This window comes from Esox lucius, chromosome 8, assembly GCF_011004845.1.
Source record: "Esox lucius isolate fEsoLuc1 chromosome 8, fEsoLuc1.pri, whole genome shotgun sequence".
Lineage (NCBI taxonomy): Eukaryota > Metazoa > Chordata > Actinopteri > Esociformes > Esocidae > Esox > Esox lucius.
The window spans coordinates 33,814,347-33,836,149 of record NC_047576.1 but is presented as its reverse complement, the minus strand read 5'-3'; the positions used below and the strand labels follow the sequence as shown (position 1 = coordinate 33,836,149).

General features: G+C 43.5%; 2 protein-coding genes across 5 annotated transcripts in view; both read right to left on the bottom strand.

The window, feature by feature from the left end:
- Positions 1-5,845, bottom strand: part of cp (ceruloplasmin) — a 29,465-nt gene extending 23,620 nt beyond the window's left edge. For 2 of the 4 annotated variants that reach the window (XM_029121592.2, XM_029121594.2), the window contains exons 1-7: positions 5,658-5,844; positions 4,655-4,899; positions 2,670-2,882; positions 2,093-2,344; positions 1,671-1,925; positions 1,068-1,233; positions 742-881 (exon numbers count right to left, since the gene is read on the bottom strand). In XM_029121592.2, coding sequence (XP_028977425.2) covers positions 742-881; positions 1,068-1,233; positions 1,671-1,925; positions 2,093-2,344; positions 2,670-2,882; positions 4,655-4,899; positions 5,658-5,815 — 1,429 coding nt within the window. In that variant the 5' untranslated portion in view covers positions 5,816-5,844. Of the gene's footprint in view, positions 1-741; positions 882-1,067; positions 1,234-1,670; positions 1,926-2,092; positions 2,345-2,669; positions 2,883-4,654; positions 4,900-5,657 lie in introns of all 4 variants that reach the window. The other 2 variants (XM_029121593.2, XM_010905768.5) reach the window with 2 other exon arrangements.
- A 6,975-nt stretch (positions 5,846-12,820) lies between these two features.
- tm4sf18 (transmembrane 4 L six family member 18) lies at positions 12,821-19,444 on the bottom strand. Its single transcript, XM_010905770.5, has 4 exons — positions 18,960-19,444; positions 18,206-18,277; positions 14,087-14,229; positions 12,821-13,580 (listed from the first exon to the last, which is right to left on the bottom strand). Exons 1-4 carry the CDS (start codon positions 19,125-19,127, stop codon positions 13,382-13,384), a joined length of 582 nt encoding a protein of 193 aa, XP_010904072.1. The 5' UTR covers positions 19,128-19,444; the 3' UTR covers positions 12,821-13,381.
- Between the last annotated feature and the right edge of the window lie 2,359 nt (positions 19,445-21,803).

Sequence of the window (21,803 nt, the reverse complement as noted above, 5' to 3'; positions counted from 1 at the left end):
GGGTTGCCTGAAGAAAACCTCTCTGCTGTCAGCAAACCACAAACGTAAAAACCTAGAGTTTGCTAAATGTAATGAACTTTGTTTGGTACCAGGTTCTATGATTGAGATCTACAATTGAGCGCTTTTGCTACAACCACAGAGGTGGGTTTGATGTAAAAAGAGCTGTGGTCATGCTGAACACAACATAATACCCAGTATGAAGTATGATGGATGTTGTATGGCTGTTTTACTTCCTACGGCCCTGAAAATCTTGTTTGGATACATGGCAACATGGAGTCTCCAGGAGATTTTAGGCCAAAACCTGCCGGCCCCTGCTCATTTTTGGATGTTCCAACAGGACAATGAATCAAACCATACCAAAATGGTCCACTGACCATAGAATCATGTTTTTGCAATGGCCTTCAATCAAATTGAAAATGTCTGGTGGGGAGCTTGTGTTTAGAATCCATTAGTGAAGACCAAGGACCAAGAATCTTATGGAAGAATGGTCTGAAATCCTTTCCTGTGTTTTCTCCTACCTCCTCATACACTGTAGGAGACAACTCAAAGCTGTTATCTTTGCTAAGAGAGAGTGCACAAATTATAAATTGCAGGGGTGCTAATAACTGTAGCATGCATGTCAATCTGATAACCACAATGGCATTCATTCACAGCTTTTTTTGTTCATTTTAACCTAGGGTGCCCTCTAATCCTGGAGGGCACTGAATAGCCATATTAATATGGGTATTATATTTACATTACCCAGAATCCCTAAGTGCTGCTCCTCAGGACTCCTCTCCTTGCGCACAGCGAAGGTGTTGTCAGTGTACTCCACATAGTGGACTTTCTTGTACTTCCCACCGATACGATTGCTACCAGTCTGGAAGAACGTTTCTGAATCACTGTCAACATGCACAGGCACAGTGAACGTTAGTACTCACATCAGCCTCCATGTGAGGCAAGAAATCAACCCGAGTATCTATTCATTATTGAACACTGCTCAAGTCAATTGTGGACAAACACAAAAATGCTTTTTGAACCAGAAAGTGTGCCCAAGCTACAGTAGACCATGATGTTTGTTTGCTGACCTGTCTGTATTCAGAGGTTTCCCTGTGCCGTGGTTGACCTGAGAGGGAGCATAGTCCCACAGCACCTCCTCTGCAGCTATGAAATACTCTCGCACATCCCCGGTTGGCCGTGCCTTGTGGACGTGTGGAAAACACTTCTTTACCTCAAACCAGGCCTGCATGCCCGCTAAAAGGAGGACATAGTCACTTTATCGCACTGGAAACAAGAATCCATTCAATATCTATTTTCAATTTACATTTGGTTAGATAATGTGGAAATCAATATCAGAAATGACAATGTTATTATTATGTTATCAAATTATTATTATGTGGGGTTTACTATATACAAAAACATTGATTCAACACTTGTTTGCCCATTGCAATGTAACCTTAATTATAGATTTACTCTAGCTTTATTTTTAACATAGTTTGTAACTTGGTGGTGTAATGTTGTAGGCTACTACCCTCTGGTTGACTTTTTGCTAGGGCCTTTCAGTCCCAAAGTACTAGTGCAGATTAGTTTGCCTGTGTTACTACACATGAAAGGGAAGAGCTGCACCAACAGTAGTCCAGCACTTTAACTCTTATGCTTTTTGAATCCAACTGAAATACATCCATCCATACCTATTAGGTGATCATTGACTTGGCAGCCAAGCAACCACTGGCCAGGGTTGTCAGCTGTCATCTCCACGTTGGTAAAAGTGGCAGGGAACAAGCTGACTGTGTCTGTATGGTGGCCCAGGTGTGTCAGGATCTGACCATGGAAGAACGCTGAGTGGATGTCCACCTCATTCCCCATCCCCATCAGGTGCCAGTGGATTTTGTTTCCTACGCACATGCTCAGGTCAGGTAGGTTGCCATACACAAACCCGTTGATTGCTGAAAGACAGTGGATACAGTATGTTAGTGGTCTACAGGGGCTCGCATTGCTGGCTGTTTGTTTGTGTTTGTGTATGTTTGCATGCTCACTCGACTATCAGTGCTGCTTGTGTGTGTGTTGTGCGTGCAAGAACTTGTGATTGCTTCATATGCGTTATTAATCTCACAGTGTAACAGGTTGCTCTCCTGAAAGTCCTCATCCTCTTTGTCTACATTAATAGAGAGTTGTTGCGGGTTGGGAACTGTTGGCTTTGATGGGTTTTGGCCTGAAGGACTTAAAGGGTTGGTTGCTCCTGTGGGCTGAGTGCAGTAGGTCTTGATGTTGTCATCCAGGTACCAGCTCAGGTTCTCATCAGACACGGTGAACAACAAGACGTATGAGTAGTCTGCTGCCTTATCACCATACACATCCAGGGTACCTTGGCGTTGCAGAAATACATCTCTTTACATGACAGCATTCGTACTTTAGCCTTCATTGTACACCAGCTTGTGCATGTCCTATATTAATCATTAACTCTGTGTAATCTCAGGGTCACTGGTGTAATAACATTTCCCTCTTAACCCCTAAATCACCAGTAGGCTACTAACACTAAGGGCTGGTTTCACAGACACAGAATGAGCCTAGTGCTGGACACAGATTAAGTATAGTCCTGGACAAAGAATCCTTTGCATTTGCATCTGTGTCTGTGAAACCGGTTCCACAGGTTCATTGTATACCAATATGTAGGTGACTATTTTAGGTACCTTTTTTACAGATGATGAGGGGTCCTAAAAGTCCAGAGGCAATGTCTTTGGGTGCATTGAGGTGGGAGTGATAGGCACGGGTCAGACAGTTGGTGTCATCCTTGGTGGGGCTGTGGCTGTCAGACAGAATCCACAAGTAGGTGTAGCTCTTCCCGGGATCTACTTGGTCGTCTTGTTTCTCTGCATTTGTCGTCTCATCTGGGTACAGAGCTCCTGGCCAGAAGAGTGTAGTGCAGAGGTGTCAAACCGGTTCCACAGAGGGCCGAGTGTCTGCAGGTTTTTGCTCTCTCCTTGTACTTGATTGGTTAATTAGGTCACTGATTGGTTAGTTTCTACCCTCACCTGGTTGTGTAGGTATGAACTAGGAACCAATTTATAGGAAAAACCAAAAACCTGCAGACACTCGGCCCTTTGTGGAACCGGTTTGACACCTGTGGTGTAGTGGATAAGTGACCAACTTTCATTATTAGCAATTACTATTCTGCAATTTCCTCTACGACCCTGTTTCACCGGATCGATACCAAGTATTTTCTTTGAGCAGTTATTTATTTTTGTTTTTTGTGAGCGCAATTTGTTTCTAAATTTGCTGTTTAGTTTGTTGTTTAGTGTGAGCCTGCCACTCGTTTCTCCTCCTGCCGCTCGATCTCCGTCTCTGGTAGAACCGCCACTTCCCATTCACCCTGAACGCGGCAGATCCTCCCAGTCCCAATCTCCCGAATACTAGACACCTGTTCCCAATTACCTCCTGTGTATTTAAGCCTGTCTGTTTCCTTCTCTCCCGGTGAGGTATTGTTTGTTTCACCACAACATACTGAGCCATGTCTTATCATGGTCCTGATTGCGGCCTACATCGCCCTGTTCTGCCTGTCCCGACTTCGTTTGCCCGCCTTCTGATTCCGTACTGTAGCCCATCGGATTACCTGAGGCCTAACTCTCCGCATGTCTCTTGTTTACCCCACACGAACCACGGATTGTGCTGCTGCATTCTGACTACCCGTGTACCGACCTCCGCCCGCCTGAACGCTGCTCTATTGCCTTGTGCATTAAAGTTACGTTTCAGCTTCACTCTATCCGGAGTTGTTTTGTTCGTTTCATTTAGGAACTACTCCTCTTTCTGCTTCTTATTTCACTCCGATAATAAAAATGTGATCTTTGTAAAAGGTCTATACGATATTTTGGCAATACCATAAACTTGTTAAAACACATCAATCACATAAAAGAGCACGATGAAGTACAACAGAGGCGATCTGAGGGGGAGAGGATGCAGGCAAATACTCCTACATCTGAATTACATTGCGGCAGAGTTGTCTGCCAGAAGCCTTCCAGAGGCAGGAATTATCTATTGATAACATTGGTTTATTTTAATCATTTCAATACAAAAGCAGGAAATACTCATAATTGTTTGCAGAATATCACAGTGCAGAATATTACAGTGGGTGTAATTACATGTAATAAACGGAATAAGGTTAATATTTCCAACTATGTTAAAGTTGGACATATTTTCTAACAATATCTGAATTCATTATATCCATTTTTGGGAAAACTGATATGGGATCAAAAATAAAATCAGGGATATTTGATTAACCAAAGCCTGTAGAACCTTTACCAGTAATCCAGATGGTCTCTTTCACAAACACAACTTGGCTGTCAAGTATAGTGATCACTTTAGGGGGTGTCCCAACATGCTACATCTACATACCCGGTTTTTCACTTCCATAAAAGGGTAACTCTGTTCTGTTCTGTAACTAAAGCCTGTTGTTGACAACTCTATAATATGCAAACTGCAACACACTCCATTGTTAAAAAGGCAACACACTCCATAATCTACAGACTCCCGTACATTCCATAATTAAAAGGGCAACACACCACATAATCTGTCTTGCTTGCAGAGATTATAAACATCTCTCATATTTTGTAAATATTGCATTAATAATAAGAGTATATTCAGTTCTTCATCCTCCTATTCTAGACATCTATCCACTCACCCTCATTGGATTTGTTGTACATGAGTCCATGGGCGTGAATGGAGTAGGGCCTAGAGGCCATGTTCTTCAGATGGACCCTGATCACATCCCCCTCCTCAGCCGACATCACAGGGCCCAGAAAGCCAAGCCACTTGGGCTTGGCTATCTCTGTTCTGTAGGTGGCATCAGTAAACTCCAGGTACACTGCCTTCTTATATACACTGCCAATGCGCTGGGGACCACGCTCCAGGAATTTAACAGCTTGCCTGTAGTGTAGTGGATTATAAACTTGTGATAACATGTTTTATTGTTTTTTTTTTTCATAATTTGTTTAATATTTCAATTTTCTAAGTGTTTTCGCTTTGTAATGCAAGGCTGGACTGTGAAAGGGACCTATGTCTTGTTTGAATTCTCTGTGTTAATTACATTAAAATTACATTAACATCAAATGGTTAGCAGGTCATGGATCTAAACCCCACTGAAAACCTATGGGGTGAGCTGAAAAGGACAGTCCCCAATCAAGGACCATGGATCTGGAGAGATTATATATATATGTATAATGTTCTTAGTTCTTAAATCACTCGCTATGTGTTTTCTCATGTCATCAAACATTATTGGATAAGACTGAGTGCTGTTATTGTGCCAAGTGGAGGGTGCACCAAGTATTAAATGAAGGGGTTTAAATAATTGTGACACACGTTTTTGAGAAAAATATGCATTTCTTCATTACATTTTTTTTCTGTAAAAACATTCACGTGAATCTAAATTTTGATCACTCTCATGTTTTAAGAGTTAGATCAATCTGATAAGCACATACATTTTTCATAGCTTTTTTTGCTCATCTTTATCATTTATGTAAATTAATGTGGATGGCATTATCTTTTGACCCCCCTGCCAGTTCCCTATTATTGACAATACATTATATTGCTCAGTTAATATTCTGTCAAAGTAATTACTCAAACACATATAATACGTTCTTAACACTTCTAAATGACATGTATTAAAAATTTACTAAATTACTTACTCATCTTCCTTAAGTGGTTTGTTGAGGATTACGTTTTTCCCTGTGGGAGCATAATCCCACTGGATCTCCTTAATGCCGATGAAATATTCCCGTGTGATACAAGACACAGTAGTCACACTGCTCAGTAGAAGGAACAGGCTTGCAGAAGAGCTCCACATTTTGGTTCCACATCAGTCAGATGACTTTCAGACAGACACAGATCCTTTATAGCTACTGCGATGATGGATCCACACAGCCAATCACAGACAGAGTGACCTCAGGGACAGTCCAGGAAAAACAATGTGAGGCAGGCAAACACACACACACACACACACACACACACACACACACACACACACGCAGGGAGACACATGGGTGACACAACAGGTCCAGAGTGGTGGATCAAACAGAATCTAGACATTGCCCGATATTGCCTCAGTAGTCAGGCAAATTGAGTCTGCTTGAAGGTTGTCCATCCCCAAGAAAATACTTTACTATGCTACAACTTAACTGTAAATTATTCTAGGTGGCCTATGTTCTAGTTCTGAACTGATGTTCTAGTTCAATAATCAGTACTTTTATTTCAACAGTCACATTCTGTCTTAGGGCAGTACACAGGAGAAGCATGCAAGAGTAGCACATGGTCAATGACTGAACCTGTTCAGCAGGACATGTCCCATGTTGGACTGAATTCATTGGACATTTCATCAGAAAGGTTGCTTGCATCACAAACAAACAGCCCCTGGACATTTTGTATTGAATCCACATGTTATAATCTTACCACAACTTTTACAAATCAAAAGCAAAAATCCATTTAGATTGATTGCAATGTGGATGTGAGACTTCCTGTCTGTGGCAGCAATATGTTTAATTTTGTAACTGATTATCTAGAATAACAGGTATGCAACATAAACAAAGATGTATGTTAAGCAAGACACAACATGACCCAAATTTTGGTATTACTTCGACCAATCAAATAATTGGATTTATCACTTTCTTGGGCATTTCTTGGCGATGCCTTAAGGGAGTTTGGATACGGCTCCATATAGGACACATGCTGCTAAAGCAGGTATATTAGTGGTTTAGTGAAATGGTAAACTAAGCCCAATGTGTGTATTGAAGGTGCACTCTGGTCACATGATCACCCCATTGAAATTGCCAAGCACCTCCAAAAATGTTGTAATACTTTATTAATGCTATAATACTTTGGGGTGATTTTATATGGGCTATCAGGGGTCTGGTGCTTTTCTAACCAGGTCACATGAAAATCCCTGGAAACACACACAGGCCACTTTGTAGGCCTACATAAACCCTTTGTTTATGTAGGCCATTGAACCCTTTGTTACTTTGTCTTTCCATAACCACAAAGGAGCTTTATTTCCGACACCAACAGCCAATGAAATCATAGGACAATGCATTGCTTTAGTCATCCGCTGGTAAACTGACGCTATTTACATAAGACTGACAAAGAGCATGGCCTACGGGAAGCCTGCGGGAACTCCAGAATATCCTCACACTACACTAGGGGTCAACATTGACGTGAGGGAGAAATCAACAACCAATCTAAAGTCATGCTAAAATAACTTCTAGTCAATGAGGGGATTGCATTATAACGTGGCTCGAATAGCAATGATTGCAAAATACCATGAAATGTTGCAAAAAGTACAGAACGTGCTATGATTTATAAATAGATAATCCGATATGGATGGAGATACCCTCAAATTAAAGCAGACAGCTTGCACTTTAATAAAATTATATTATATATATATATATATATATATATATATATATATATATATATATATATATATATAAATACTAAATAATTAAGGTGATGATTGCTTTTGATACAATTTCATAATGGTTTTACTGTAAATTGTAAACATAAACTATTTTATGGAACGGATATGTCCTATGTGTCTAAACGATGCAAATTATACTGCCTTGTTGACAATGTGAGAAATACAGATTAGCCTAATGTTTAATCTTTCTGGTTTTGCCTGTTCATGTGACATTACTTGGTTCAGTGTTGATTAGCCTAATTGACTTACACTGTATTTGCTTTTGACTGATGGTTGGGGCCCAGTGTATTTCAGTGTTGAAATGTGTAGTACTATATTTGAGCCAGATAGTGTCAGAATTATGCACAAAGAACATCTAAGGGATGATGCGTCAGTATGGCCCAATACCAAATCCACTCATGAAGGGGCATTCACAGGATAAGTGAAAGAGCATATGATCAGGCTGAGGACTGTGAGGTATGAGGGAAGCGAGTGTGTAAAATGCGAGGCAAAAGTAATAAAACAAAACAGAGAAAAAACTTTAGTTCTCTTTTAATAAAACTGTGAGGTGCAGGTGAAAACCAGGAACTAATATAGACATAATAACTAACTCAAAACTGGTGTGTGTGCATGTGACAGGTGCACTGCTGTCATTTGCTCTAGCTGGCAGTTAGAACACAGACGAGGTGGAGTGGCGGAGAGGGACAGAGCACGCATTGTCACGCGGAGCAGTCGTCACAATACCCCCCCCCACACACACACAGGCGCGGCTCCAGACGATGTCACCCGCCGACAACCCAGGCAACAACCCAGCTTGGATTGCTGGCTGATCCAAGCGGCGGGCATGGAACTCGGCCATCAGGGAGGGAATCGCAGATTTCCACCACCCAAATCCAGCTCCGTTCCTCTGGACCATATCCCACCAAGTCCTCCAGGTACTAGACCCGGCCTGCCATAGCTGGGAGTCCAGAATGGCCTCCACCCTGGACGCTGGACCTCCAGCTACCTCCACTGGCGGCAGAGGCGCCACTGCAGGACCAGACCTTTGCAGCCAACCAGGAACCAGAGGAGAGAGACATGGAAAGAGGGAGAGATGTTAGTATATGGTGGTGTAAGCTGGAGTTCATACGTGATGTTGTTTACTTTCTGGAGGACCTTGAACGGCCCCACATCCCGGGGACCCAGCTTATGACAGGGCAGATGGAGTGGGAGGTTCCTCATGGATAACCACGCCTTGTCCCCCAGACAGAACTCAGGACCGTTGCTCCACCGCCGATCCGCCTGCTCTTTCTGCAGGCAGACATGGGAAGCAGACCAGATGTTGTCAGACTGACCACAACCCCCAGCCTGGACATGAAGGCTTTCCATACACAGGACGTGAACTGGGGTCCACTGATGGAGGCTATGTCCTCCGGAAGTCTATACAGCCGGAAGACCTGCTGAAACAGCATCTCAGCGAACTGGAGGGCAGAGAAGGCCGGGGAGAGGAATGGATTGATTCTTTGAAAATCGATCCAATACGATGGTAATGGTGGTGTTCCCCTCTGATCATGGCAGGTCTGTGATGAAGTCCACAGATAGGTGGGACCAGGGTCGCTGAGGTACTGGTAGGGAGTTTACCCACTGGAGCCGTTTGCGGTACCTTTGACTGTGCGCACACTATGCAGGAAAGGACGTAGTGCTGCACAGTCTTTTCCATGCAAGGCCACCAGTACTTCTCCTGGAGCACCTCCGAGGTCCAGATGATGCCTGGATGCCCGGTCACTGGTGTAGTGTGTGTGCCCAGGTCACCAACCGGCCCCACACTCTCTTGGGCACGTAGGTCTTGTCCGGGGGGCATGTAGGAGGAGCGGGATCCTGTTTCCCCCGCCCGCTGAATGTCTGCGTAAATATCCCAGGAGACAGGACCCACAATACACGAAGCGGGCAAGATGGGCGTGTCCTTCCCTAGTTCTGCCCCCCGGTCATGTAGGCAGGAGAGTGCATCCGTCCTGACATTCTTTGTACCTGGGCAGTATGTCAGGGTGAACTGGAAGCGCTTGAAGTACAGGATTCTGGAGTTCTGGTGGTCCATCAGGACTATGAACGGCTTCCGGGAGACCTCGAGTGTCTCCATGCCTCCAGTGCCAAGTTCACCGCCAGTAGCTCACGGTCACCCACAACGTAGTTCCTTTCCGCAGAAGTCAGATTGCTGAAAAGGTACGCACAGGGGTGGAATCTGGGAGAAGTACCATGCTGCTGGGAGAGGACCAGGGGCAGGGCCCCCCCCCGACCTCAACAAGGGCCTGAGTAGGTGGATTCGGGGGATGAAGCAGGGGAGAGGTGATGAATCTGCCCTTCAGGTCGAGCTTGGCTTTCTCTGTCTCCGGGGTCCAATGGAGGCGCTGTGGTTCGCCTTTCAGTGACTATGTAAGTGGCATGGTGATGGTGCTGAATCCCCTGATGAACAGCAGTAGAAGTTGACAAATCCAAAGGCCTGTAGTTCCTTGATGGTATTTGGGACTGGCCATGACCTCACCGCCTCCACCTTCAGCTCCTCCATCTGGACACCCCCTGGAGCAATACAGTACCCCAGGAACGAGACAGTGGGCTGGTGGAATGAGCACTTCTCGCCTTTCACATACAGCTGGTGATCGAGTAGGCATTGTAGGACAGCACGGATGTGGGCCACATGCACCGGGTATGTTGGGGAGTGCACCAGCATGTTGTTGACGTAAACTACCACATACCTACCCAACATATCCCGGAACACCTCGTTGAGGAAGGACTGAACACAGCAGGGACATTGGCCAGCCCGTATGGCATGACCAAATACTGATAGTGGCCTGACACCTTCCACTCATCTCCCTCCCGGATCCGCACCAGGTTGGAGGCACTCCAGAGGTCGAGTTTAGTGAAGAAGCGCGCCCCACTCAGCTGCTCGATGGCCGACGGGACAAAGGGCATCGGGTACCTATACTTGATGGTGATGTTGTTCAGCCCCCGGCAGTTAACACAGGGCCGAAGAAGAAGCTCGCTGAAGCAGGAGAGGTGGAGTGATGGATGTGTCCCTGCTCCAGCGTTTCCTTGATGTACATCTCCATGGCGTCATTTTCGGCCACCGAGAGGGGGTAGATCCTGCTTCGGGGGGCGAGGCTTCTGATATGAGGTCAATTGCGCAGTCCCAGGTGAGGAGGGAGACACCTGGCCTTCTCACTGGAAAACACCACGCTTAAGTCTATGTACTCCAGCAGGATGTTGGCTGAGAGGGGGCCCTCCAGGCTCTCCATCGACGTAGCACCACACATGATGGTCAAGCAGGTCTTTCCGACACTCCGGGGACCATCCCACCCCATCTTCCACTTGCTCCAGGCGATGTTGGGGTTGTGTTTCTGGAGCCACGGAAGCTCCAGGATGATGTGCTGTATGGACAACATCATCACCATTAATTCCAGTCTCTCAATGGCAGGTGTTGATGGTAAGTGTGAGTGGGCAGGTCACGTGGGTAATGGAACCGGACCCCACGGGACAGCCATCTAAAGCCTGGATGGGCATGGAGGACTTCAAATGGCGAAACTGAACCCCACGAGCAGATATCAGGGTATGGTCGATGAAGCTCCCTGCAGCTCCGGAGTAAATCAGGGCTGGGAATGTATGGGGAAAGCCACCAGACAACACCACTGAGCAACAGAAAGGCCCTCCTATATTATGTAAGCGCAAGGCACCTACTGTGCCAAGTAGCACTGCCCAGGCTACTCACCTCCTTCCTACTCCGTGCCTGGGCTGAGGCACACCCCTTCCGGAAGTGCCCCTTCTCACTGCAGAACAGGCACAGTCCCTGATTCCTCCATCGCTCTCACTCCTCTGTGGTGAGCCTCGTAATCCCCAGCTCTATGGACTCAGGTTCCGGCTCAATCTGAGAGGGAGAGGGATGGGCGCGATTCGCCAAACAGTCAGGGTCCTGAAGCTGCCCATCGATGGCAGTGGATTGGGCGATGTAGACGTCCAGCGGCATGGAAGTGCTTACGCACGCCAGTTCCAACTAAACCTCAGTTTGCAGTCCCCTGCAAAAATTGGTCCATAGAGACCCCGCCACCCGCCTGGACCCCGCCATCATCCGGAAAGACAGCTCATACTTTGAGCCCATGCCTGTTTCCTGCCTAGGGCACAGAAGCCACTCGACCCATTCCGCCCCTCTGCAGGATGGCCAAACACGGCTTGAAAGTCAAGAGGGCTGCATAATATTGCACAATATAAGATTTCAAAAAATGTATTTACTACTTCGGGTCTGCTGTGGTTGTGCTATGTCTTTTCCTATTTCTCTTTTCCTATTCCTGATATTAGTACATAAAAACTCAGTTCATTCAAAAGAGCTTCCAAAATCTTTACCAGGACAGAACATTTGGAGATGGGCCTGTAATTATTTAAGACTGTTGGGTCACCCCATTTCAACAGGGGAAGAACAAAAGCAGAGAGGAATTTCATTAGTGTCCAGGGAGGGATTAAAAAGATATGTCAAAGGTGATGCGATAAAATCATCAGCTAGCTTAAGACTCCATGTTATCAGGACTTTGCCGATTTCTTGGTGTCTAAAAGTTTAAGGGCTTTTTGCACTTTTAAGGTAGTGAACAGAATAAATCTAAAGGTCAGACTAAACGTTACATGACCATCAGAACAAACATTCAGGCAATTCTTTGACTCTCGAGTTTGACTCTCTAATGTTGAGAGAGTCAAACAAGGAACCAGAGGCAATGAAATGCTCAATAAATAGCCTTATATTTTATGAGTCCTTAACAATGCATGGAGGAAGCTCTATGCCATTTTTATTTCCAGCTAAGGATTTAATAGTCTTCCAAAATGTTAATGGCTTGTTTAGATTGTTTGAAGTTTCGGTAAGGAAATGGTCAGCTTTGGCTTTTCTAATTGCAACTGTGCATACATTGCACAGTTGCCTGAAAAGCAGCCAGCCTGAATCAAGACTTGTTCTCCAGGCTTTTGCCTAAGCCTCATTGCCTTCGTGAAGTGAGTTAGCTAAATCTGGAGTGAACCATGCATTGTTTCAGCTTTTAAATATGTACTTTCTGAAGAGAACATGCTACAAGGAAAAGGTTGTTAACTAACTGTATAAATGGTTGCTTTCAATGTCTTTCTGAGCAGAGAGACACACCCAAGGTAAGAATCGTATAATAGCTCTATCGTGCCCTCTAATAGGATTGTAGCAAGTTTATTGTACTATAAAAAAACTGGAAGAATCTTTAAAATTTAAATGGAAAATATTTATTTAAGGCAGCATAAACATTATAAAAATATGACAAATGCACTAAAAATATAAAATGGCCTTAACATTATAGCTTCTAGCATCTGCAAGACAATAATTTACAATACAATTTTCTGAAAATGAAAACAGTAATACAAAAGACAAAATTCTCATACAAAAAAATAACTTTATGCTTTAGTAAAATGAAGGCTTAAGACATTGAACACAGAATAATCAGCTGTTCTGGTGTATATAATACAGGCTTTCATTCAGTGTGAAAGGTAACGAACTGAACATTTTGACATGGGTCTCTTCCACATATGGCAACTTTCACTTGCTTATCACGCTTTCTGATTAGAAACTGTCCCGGAGACTATGTACAATGCAAAGAGAGGAAGCCACTTGACACTATTGAGATGTATCCGAGTAGATCTTATGTTGACTGGAGATTAAAACGTATATTTAGAAAGCAATGATCCCCAGCTGGTGGTAAGCACACGCCTGGCGTGTATCTTACTTGAGTGTATGTGTCATATCATATGTAAGCGCATAGATCTTACAGTATATCAGGCGTGTGTATGTATCATTTAACTCAGTATTTGTCACATTTTGTATCTTTGTGTCTCCGTTTCCATCTGTATTTGTCTATCTCTGATCTATGCGTTTGTGCCTGTTTGTATGTGTTTGTGTAATGTTGTGTATGTGTGTCATCTACAGTATGTGTGTTTTCAGGCGTTGAGGGTGTAGTCCTGCTTGTAGCAGCAGGGTCTGCAGACAGCTGTCACCAGCCCGTTGATGACCTGCATGACACAGATGATGAACTCCAGCCCACTGAGACCAAGCTGGATGGAGAGCAGAGTCACATTCCACTCTACGATGTTGACAGGCTGCAGGCATTGCAACCACAACTGCTTGTCCAACAGGTATCTGTGTGTAAACATAGAGTGGGAAATTAAAGTTGCATATAATGTATTTATTACATGTTTGTTAAATGTTAAATATTAAGATGCTGTGACTCCTGTGAGATAACTTTATTTCATAACATATACAAATACCAGATCTTCATTCATTTTCAGGACTGCATTTTTTTATTCTAAAACCTAGTTTTCCACACCTCAACCCAAACCTAGATTTGTGAGGCCATACCACCAACATTTGCCATGACTGGCCTGGTCTCAGTGGCTACCCTAAACCTAACACTAAACTCAACTTAACATTTATGCCTCACATAAACATAACACTTACTGTCCAAATCGGAATTCTGACTCAAACAATAATTTAACCCCAAGTCAAATAAAGCATTTGTTAAAGTGGGGATCTGCCAAACGTCCTACATTTTCTCTTGTGAATGTTGAGACAGATAAAAGGAACCTAAATAGATAGACTGCTTCTAGAAAATATCAAAATGTCTGTGAGAAGAGGGTGAAACTAACCTTCCTCCATCATTGGCAAAGGGATAGGTCCATCCCATAGAAGTGAAGCACTGAGGTCCCTCCAACATGGCCATGGCTGAGATGATGAAACAGTATCCTGAGCCAGCCAGTCCCACTAGAGCTGCCATGACTGACCCACACATCTAGAATACACAATGTATATTAGTATTCCATGTTTGTCAAAATTATTCACCACTTTTGGATTTTTCACTGTTTCCACATTGTGTTACAACATGAAATCCAAATTAATTGAATCAGTTTAATCAGAGTTTTTGCCACAAAAAGTCCATAATGTCACTGCAAAATATACAATCTACAAAGTATTCTGAATAAATTACAAAGATAAAACAGAAAATAATGAATTTCATAAGTATTCACCACCTCTGGTAAAATATGCCTGAATGACCAGTGGTGCAAGATTCTCTTTAGAAGACACATAATTAGTTAAATGCAGTCCATCTATGTGCACTTAAGGCTTTTCACATACTTTCATGTTACATACACCTGCGTCTGGGATGTCCAACAGTTGCTATGTACAATTCCTAACAAAAACTACATCATGAAGACGAAGAAACAGTCAAAGCAAATCTGGAATAAAGTTCTTCAAAAGAACCAATCAGGGCAAGGATATAAAACATTGCCAAGGCATTGAATATCCCCCGGAGCACAGTAAATTCCATTATTAAGAAATAGAGTGAAATGGCACTGTGACTCTGTCTAGAACATAGTATCCAGGCAACACGACCCTAGTCGGGAAGGCCACCATGAGGCCTAGGTTAACTCTAAAGGAGTTTCAGTCTTCCATGCCTGAGCTGGGAGACACTGTGCATACTGCAACAATAGCCAGGGTGCTTTACAAAATTGTCCTTCATAAGAGAGTGGCAAAATAAGTAGAATTGTTAAAAATATCTTGGCTAGAGTTCACCAGGAATCAGGTGAGGGAGACTCTGAAATCAAGTTAAAAAAGATGCTATGGTCTAATGAGACCAAAATAAAGCCATGTTCGGCACAAGCCAAACACCGCTCTTCATCAGAATACCATCCCTAATATGAAGCATCATAGTAGCAACATTAGCTTGCAAAAATTGATTCAGCAAAATACAGACAAATCCGGGAAGAAAACCTGCTGAGGTCTACAAGTGTCCAGGGATTTGGGACAAGATTCAATCCAATTCAATATGTGTGGAAAGAGTAGAGAATTGCTCTTCATCAAAGATCCCCATTCAACTTGATGGAAAACATTGCTGTGTCCAGATGTTCAAATCTCAAGACCTATCCAATTACACTCACAGCTGTATCTGCTGCTATCTGCTAACATTTTTTTGGAAAATAAATTGGACTTTATTTTTCAATTTGACATTATGGATTTTCTTATTGGACCATGGCCATGGTCCTCAGTCGGAAAAGGGTGGCTTGCCCACTTCAGGTTGGTGGAGAGTGGCTGCCTCAAGTGGAGGAGTTTAAGTATGTAGGGGTCTTGTTCACGAGTGAAGGAAGGATGGAACGGGAGATTGACAGACGGATCGGTGCAGCTTCTGCAGTAATGCGGTCGATGTATCGGTCTGTCGTGGTGAAGAAAGAGCTGAGCCTCAAGGCGAAGCTCTCGATTTACCGGTCAATCTACGTTCCTACTCTCACCTATGGTCATGAGCTTTGTGTCATGACCGAAAGGACAAGATCCCGGATACAGGCGGCCGAAATGATCTTTCTCCGCAGGGTGGCTGGGCGATCCCTTAGAGATAGGGTGAGAAGCTCGGTCACCCAGGAGGAGCTCAGAGTAGAGCCGCTGCTCCTCCACATCGAGAGGGGTCAGCTGAGGTGGCTTGGGCATCTGTTTCGGATGCCTCCGGAACGCCTTCCTGGGAAGGTGTTCTGGGGCCGTCCCCCCGGGAGGAGACCCCAGGGGAAGACCTAGGACACGCTGGAGGGACTATGTCTCCCGGCTGGCCTGGGAACGCCTCTGTGTCCCCCCGGAAGAGCTAGAGTAAGTGTCTGGGGAGAGGGAAGTCTGGGCATCCCTGCTTAGACTGCTGCCCCCGCGACCCGGCCCCGGATAAGCGGAAGATGATGGATGGATGGATTTTTTTATTGATCAGTGGGAAAAACTCTTAATTAAATCACATTTCATTTAATTTTGTATCACAATAAAATGTGGAAAAATCCAGGGTGGATACTTTTGAGAGACACTGTAAATATACACATACTGTATATTAGTATATACTGTAAATACATACATCAAAAATAAACATATTGTACGTTACTATATACTGTCAATACATGCATCTATAATACACATTGTGTACATAATTGAATACTGTAAATATATACATCTATAATACTTCAAAACACTGTATATTAGTATACTTTAAATAATGAAACACAGACATAAGGTCTTTATCTCTGTTACGCATACAGGTGCCCAGTATGTGCGTTTGTGTTTTCTTTTCCCCTCCTGCCGTTTCCCCAGGTGTCCCTTATGTTCATGATTCTGCTCGTTGGTGTTTCCCACCTAGCTGCTGAGGTGGACCAATCAGTGGACACCCCTCCTAATTGCACCACCTGTTCCTTTTTCCATGACCCAATCGTATCACACATCCCTGGTTTAAAAACCCGGTCAGTTGGTTTTCCCAGAGAGACTCTTTTGCTTTATCCCACACAAGTAGACAGAGACGCTTATGCTTTATCCCACACAAGTAGACAGAGACTCTTTTGCTTTCCCCCACATGGACAGAGACACTCTTGAGATACACACCATTTTTGATAGACAGACACTTTGTTAATTCATACATCACTTAGTTTAGCACATACATCTCACTTTGTCCTGTTTCATGTGAGTATGTATTGCTGTGGTGTTTTGTTTGGTGTTGTCTAGTGAATTGTTTGCTGTTTAGTCTTTGTTCAACCTGTGTATTGTTTGTCCTTGTGTCCCTGGGAACGTTTAATTTTTTAAATTTTTTTGCAAGTCACCTTTGGGCATACACAACCTGTAGGAAAACTTTGTCTAAAAACAATAGTTAGAACTGAGTGGACCACCCATGGTATTTTTGTATTGGTTAGTTGTCAGCTAAGCGGTTCTTGAGGCAGGCAAGTTCAGTTTCGGGGTGTTTGGACTGTATTATTTAATTTCTTGGGTCCAGCTCAGCCCCCTTTCCCTAACCCCTTTATCGTGTTTATAATAAACGTTTTATGTTTGACGGTAGCTTTTGTTGTCTGTGTTGTTTGTTCTCACTGTTCATTTACACTACACTCATTTGCATGAGTTTTTTGTTACGGGTCTCTGTACCACCCTAGACCCTAGACTATCCACCCTAGACTGCTAGAGCCACAGGGTTCGTAACATAACGTGGGGGCTCGTCCGGGATCTCTCATTGATACCCATGACCCTCATGCACCTTGGTTTAAGTGTCTAGTTCAGGGTTAAACTGTGCAGCTGTGATTGTGTGATAGGCTGGTGTAGTGTTCGGTATATGTTGGCTCGTGTTGCTGGCTTACGATGGCTACTTTTGATTTGGATGCCTTTTTGGCTAACCCCATGTGGGAGGAATTTGATAGATGCCATGGAGTGGATCTACATGCTCTGGCTGACCATTTTTCTTTACCCATACCGAAGAGTTTAGTTAAAGCGGAGGTCAGAACTAGTGTTCGTAACAATCTCACACACACATCCAAGCGCACACACATACACACACCCTTAAACACATGTTTCAGGCTGGTCCATTCCACCCTGAGCAGTGTCCTGATGGGAGTAGTGTGTGGGTGTTTGTGGAGATGTATTGGGTTGGCTGATCACTGTTACAGACCAGCTTCTACACGGCTCCTCTCCCTGGCTCAGATGCTGTGGATTCCCTGAAAGTGATGCCAGCCACCTCCCTCTTATTACTGTACCCCCAATCAGTACCACGGCACAATGGCTCCTTTGTGTGATTTACTCTAGAAGCATTAGCTTAGCATGTTTTTGGGTAGGCCTTTATACCACGTGTACAGGATCACCTAAATAACAACCCTAATTACATCCACTAACCACTTTCCTTTTAAATCAATTCTCCTAAAACAGAGAGAATCTATGACTGAAGTGACAACCAAAGCAACAGCATAAAGGAAAAAACAATCAGGACTTACCATGAAGCTTTCATTCCAACAGCACCCTGTACATTTCCCTAGGCTGATGAACACTCCAGCAGGTAGGAACATCTACAGAGACACAACAAGGTGCTCTCAGGGTCAGCCTTTTAGTAAGATATTTCTTAAAGTAAGATACACAAACCCACATCCACACATGTAGTCAGAGCCAGCAGTAATGAAGACAGCTGGGACTCTTAACAATCAACGACTGTCAGTGACTAACATAGAAACAGTGCTAATGTTGCTGAATTTGACCACTTTATCTATTCTAACACTAAGCTGAGGCTACTGAGTTCCAGATACATTTCAGATATATTTGAATACGTTTTATGAATATTTTATATTGTTTCCATTTCTGGAAATTGTTCTTGCCTAAGAAAAGTGTAGCACATCAAAGAAAGACCAGGCAATGGTTTTGCTTTTTGTCCTACTATTATATCTTTACAGTAAGAAAGGAGGGAAGCCCTCATGGTTTAAAAGTTAGAATACAGATCACACATTCAAACTGCCTTCTTTAAAAAAAAAGCATATGATAAATGCCTCAGACACATGTTCAGTTATGTTTGCACCTGTTAAATACAAGCACCTGTTATTCTCAGAAATGAACTACATGATCAAGAGATAAAACAAATGACATTGAATTTTGATTCCACATACACAGCTTTTACATTTGGCCAATAAACCATTAAGTCAATAATAGCACACAGCAACATCTGTAGTAAAAACAAGTGACATAAAGCTGGCTACTCACCAACACGCCTCCCCCTCCAATTCCCATCATGTACCAGACCAGCTTGGACAGTCTCTCTGGTGGAAACTGTCCTCCAGGGAAGAACATCAGAACATTGGCCACTATACAGCACACAGCCAGAGGTAGGAGGGCGAAGCCCAATGACCGCGCAAAACCCATGGAGCACATTGTCCCAACAACACAGGACAAGGAGTGGTACAACAGAGAAGAGTGGAGCACAATCACCGAGCGGAGTAGCCAGCAGACTGAGGAGTGGAAGAATGGAAAGTGAGGGGTGGAGGATCTGTGAACAGACAAATGGAGTGGAAGAATGGAGAGAGAGAGAAAGAAAGAGAGAGAGAGGTCTGTGGTCTGTTCACAGCTGTAATCCAGGAAGGAAACTGAAAGATTTCCCTAGTGTATAGAGTTTTAGCTGAACCCTCCACCTCCTCCTGCCTGTCACACTGAGGCTAATGACGCAGCTAGCTCCATTTTAGGGCGAGGGTCTAAGTGGACAGGACGCCATAGGAAGAGATGGTTGAGAGTCTTGAGCCCTAACAAATCCCTTAGGGCTGCAGGCATTGAGCCAGGAAAACTATTAAAAACTCCTTAGGAACCGAGAGAAGGAGTATTGGGGAGGGGGTAGAGAGGGGGCAAGTAAAAGAGACTGACAGGGACACAGAGTGAGAGAGAGTGTAGGCACCCTCCTCAATCTGAGAGGAAGTGGCAGTTGAGCTGGGCAGCTGGGCCTCAGTCTGCATTCAAAACCTGCTACTTTACTAAAGAAAAAAGGCTCTTTCCATGCTTAGTATAAAACTGCACTCAATAATCACCTTTCTTTGGGAACTTACTTTGCTGCCCTGGGCTGTAAATACCATGAAAAACTTAAAACAAAAATTCTGACAATTACAAAGAATCCACTACCAATCTAAGATTGTATAAGGTGTTATATAAATTGTGACAACAAAACACATTGGGTAGAAGAACTACATTTTGGGAAAATCTCATTTTTATTGTTAAATAGCCTTCCTGAAAAATGCTATATTAAAAATACTATACTAGCCCATTATTTACAGACCTAGAGCAACACCTGAAACATAATTCTGAATCAAAACCTAATCTTGATTACCCCAATACAATGTACAAGTAATTATCAAAATAAAGAAAACATTATTAAAAATATGGGATACAAAGTATATTGAAATTCCACATGAGCGTGGAATTAACATCCCTTTTGAACGTTACAGTAAGTTTAGCTACTGTGGCTAGCGGAAGACATCTCAGAGACGCTGAACGAGATTGTCAGGGTATGATTGACTGGAGATTTTTCGATGAAGACGGGTGAATTTTCTGATGTTTGACGGTATCCATGGTGCTCTCAGTCATCAGATTTCAACACAACTGAACAATTATTGTAGATTCTGGACCGACAACAGCAAGGGGCCCAAGAATTTCCATCAACAAACACCAAATGATGGATGTCATTGTCACAAACGTCCAGTAGATTTCCAGACCCTTTTAGAATCAACACCAGGCACACATCTGTTCTGGTGGCTCCTGTAGGAGCTCTCTACTTGCTCTCTAGTGTTGTGTAGTGTTTGGGACGGCTTCTCTGCTTGGTTATCATATACTGCAATATGTATTTACGAGCTGAAAAGGATATCCTGATGGTGTACAATATTAAACTGGTTGTGTTTTAATCAGTGCCAGCTCTAGCATTTTGGGGGCACAAAGTAAAATGTGATTTAGGACCCCCTCTCCCCTAGCAGTTGGGCTCTCAAGAGGTTGGATCTCTAAGGTAGTGATTGGGGGCCCTAAGCAACCGCTTGGCACTTATGCCTAAAACCGGCCCTAATTGTAATGAGCCAGACAGGAATGTTTGAGAATCAATAGCTAGAAAGAACATCACGTTTTATGTAGTTGTGTGATCCAGGATTATACCAAGCAGCCCTAATCTGGCATAACGAAGGTTATCTGGATTTGCTTATGAGCCACAAATGCAATTAGTGAAAGCACAGTGTTTAGTGCAACCTTTTCTCCCACAGCAGTACAGTGTTTCATTCATTAATTTGCTGACCAACATCTTCCAGGAGATTTGAGAGCGTGTACCACATTCCCGTTGTAAGGCGATAAAATGGAGGACTAAGTCCAATCCACTGATTTAATGCCACAGGATTGAGAAGTTGTTGATGTTTTGGAAGATGGAAACATTGTAGCAATTTTTTTTTTAAAAGAGACTCGACAATTGTTCGTATAACAGTTGATTATTTCAGTTTTCTTACGTGGATCCACAGGATCAATCGTTTTCACAAAACTGAGTATAAGTACAGAGACCAACAGGGTAGTGTCATAACAATTGTTCTGATCATACATTATTGCTTTCACCTCTTTATACCCCTCCTTGTCAGCTCCAAATATATTATCTCTTATGCTATAAGATACATACAAGTTGTCATACTAATAAGGAAAACAAGATAAAATCCTACTTTGTCATGGCAACCATAGTTCTAGGCAAGGGCGAAATTGTCAATCACACATTGGGGGGGACAGCTGTGGGACTTTTTGTGTTGGCGCATGCACACAAATTGTCCTTCTTTGAATATTGGGGGGGACGTGTCCCCCTGTCCCCCCATAGCTCATTAAGCTCATTTCGGCCACCTGTATCCGGGATCTTGTCCTTTCGGTCATGACCCAAAGCTCATGACCATAGCTGAGAGTAGGAACGTAGATTGACCGGTAAATCGAGAGCTTCACCTTGCGGCTCAGCTCTTTCTTCACCACGACTAAACAAGTAATTAATTTATTAAAAGAATACATTCATTACATATTAAACACATTTTAAGGTCAAGGAGGTCACAGTTACTT

Coding starts and splice junctions, on each gene's coding strand:
- tm4sf18 (XM_010905770.5), bottom strand. CDS start 19,127: ATGTGCTCCATGGGTTTTGCGCGGTCATTGGGCTTCGCCCTCCTACCT. Junction 14,230..18,205: donor GTTGGAATGAAAGCTTCATG/GTAAGTCCTGAT, acceptor TGTGTATTCTAG/ATGTGTGGGTCAGTCATGGC. Junction 13,581..14,086: donor TTTGCCAATGATGGAGGAAG/GTTAGTTTCACC, acceptor GTTTACACACAG/ATACCTGTTGGACAAGCAGT.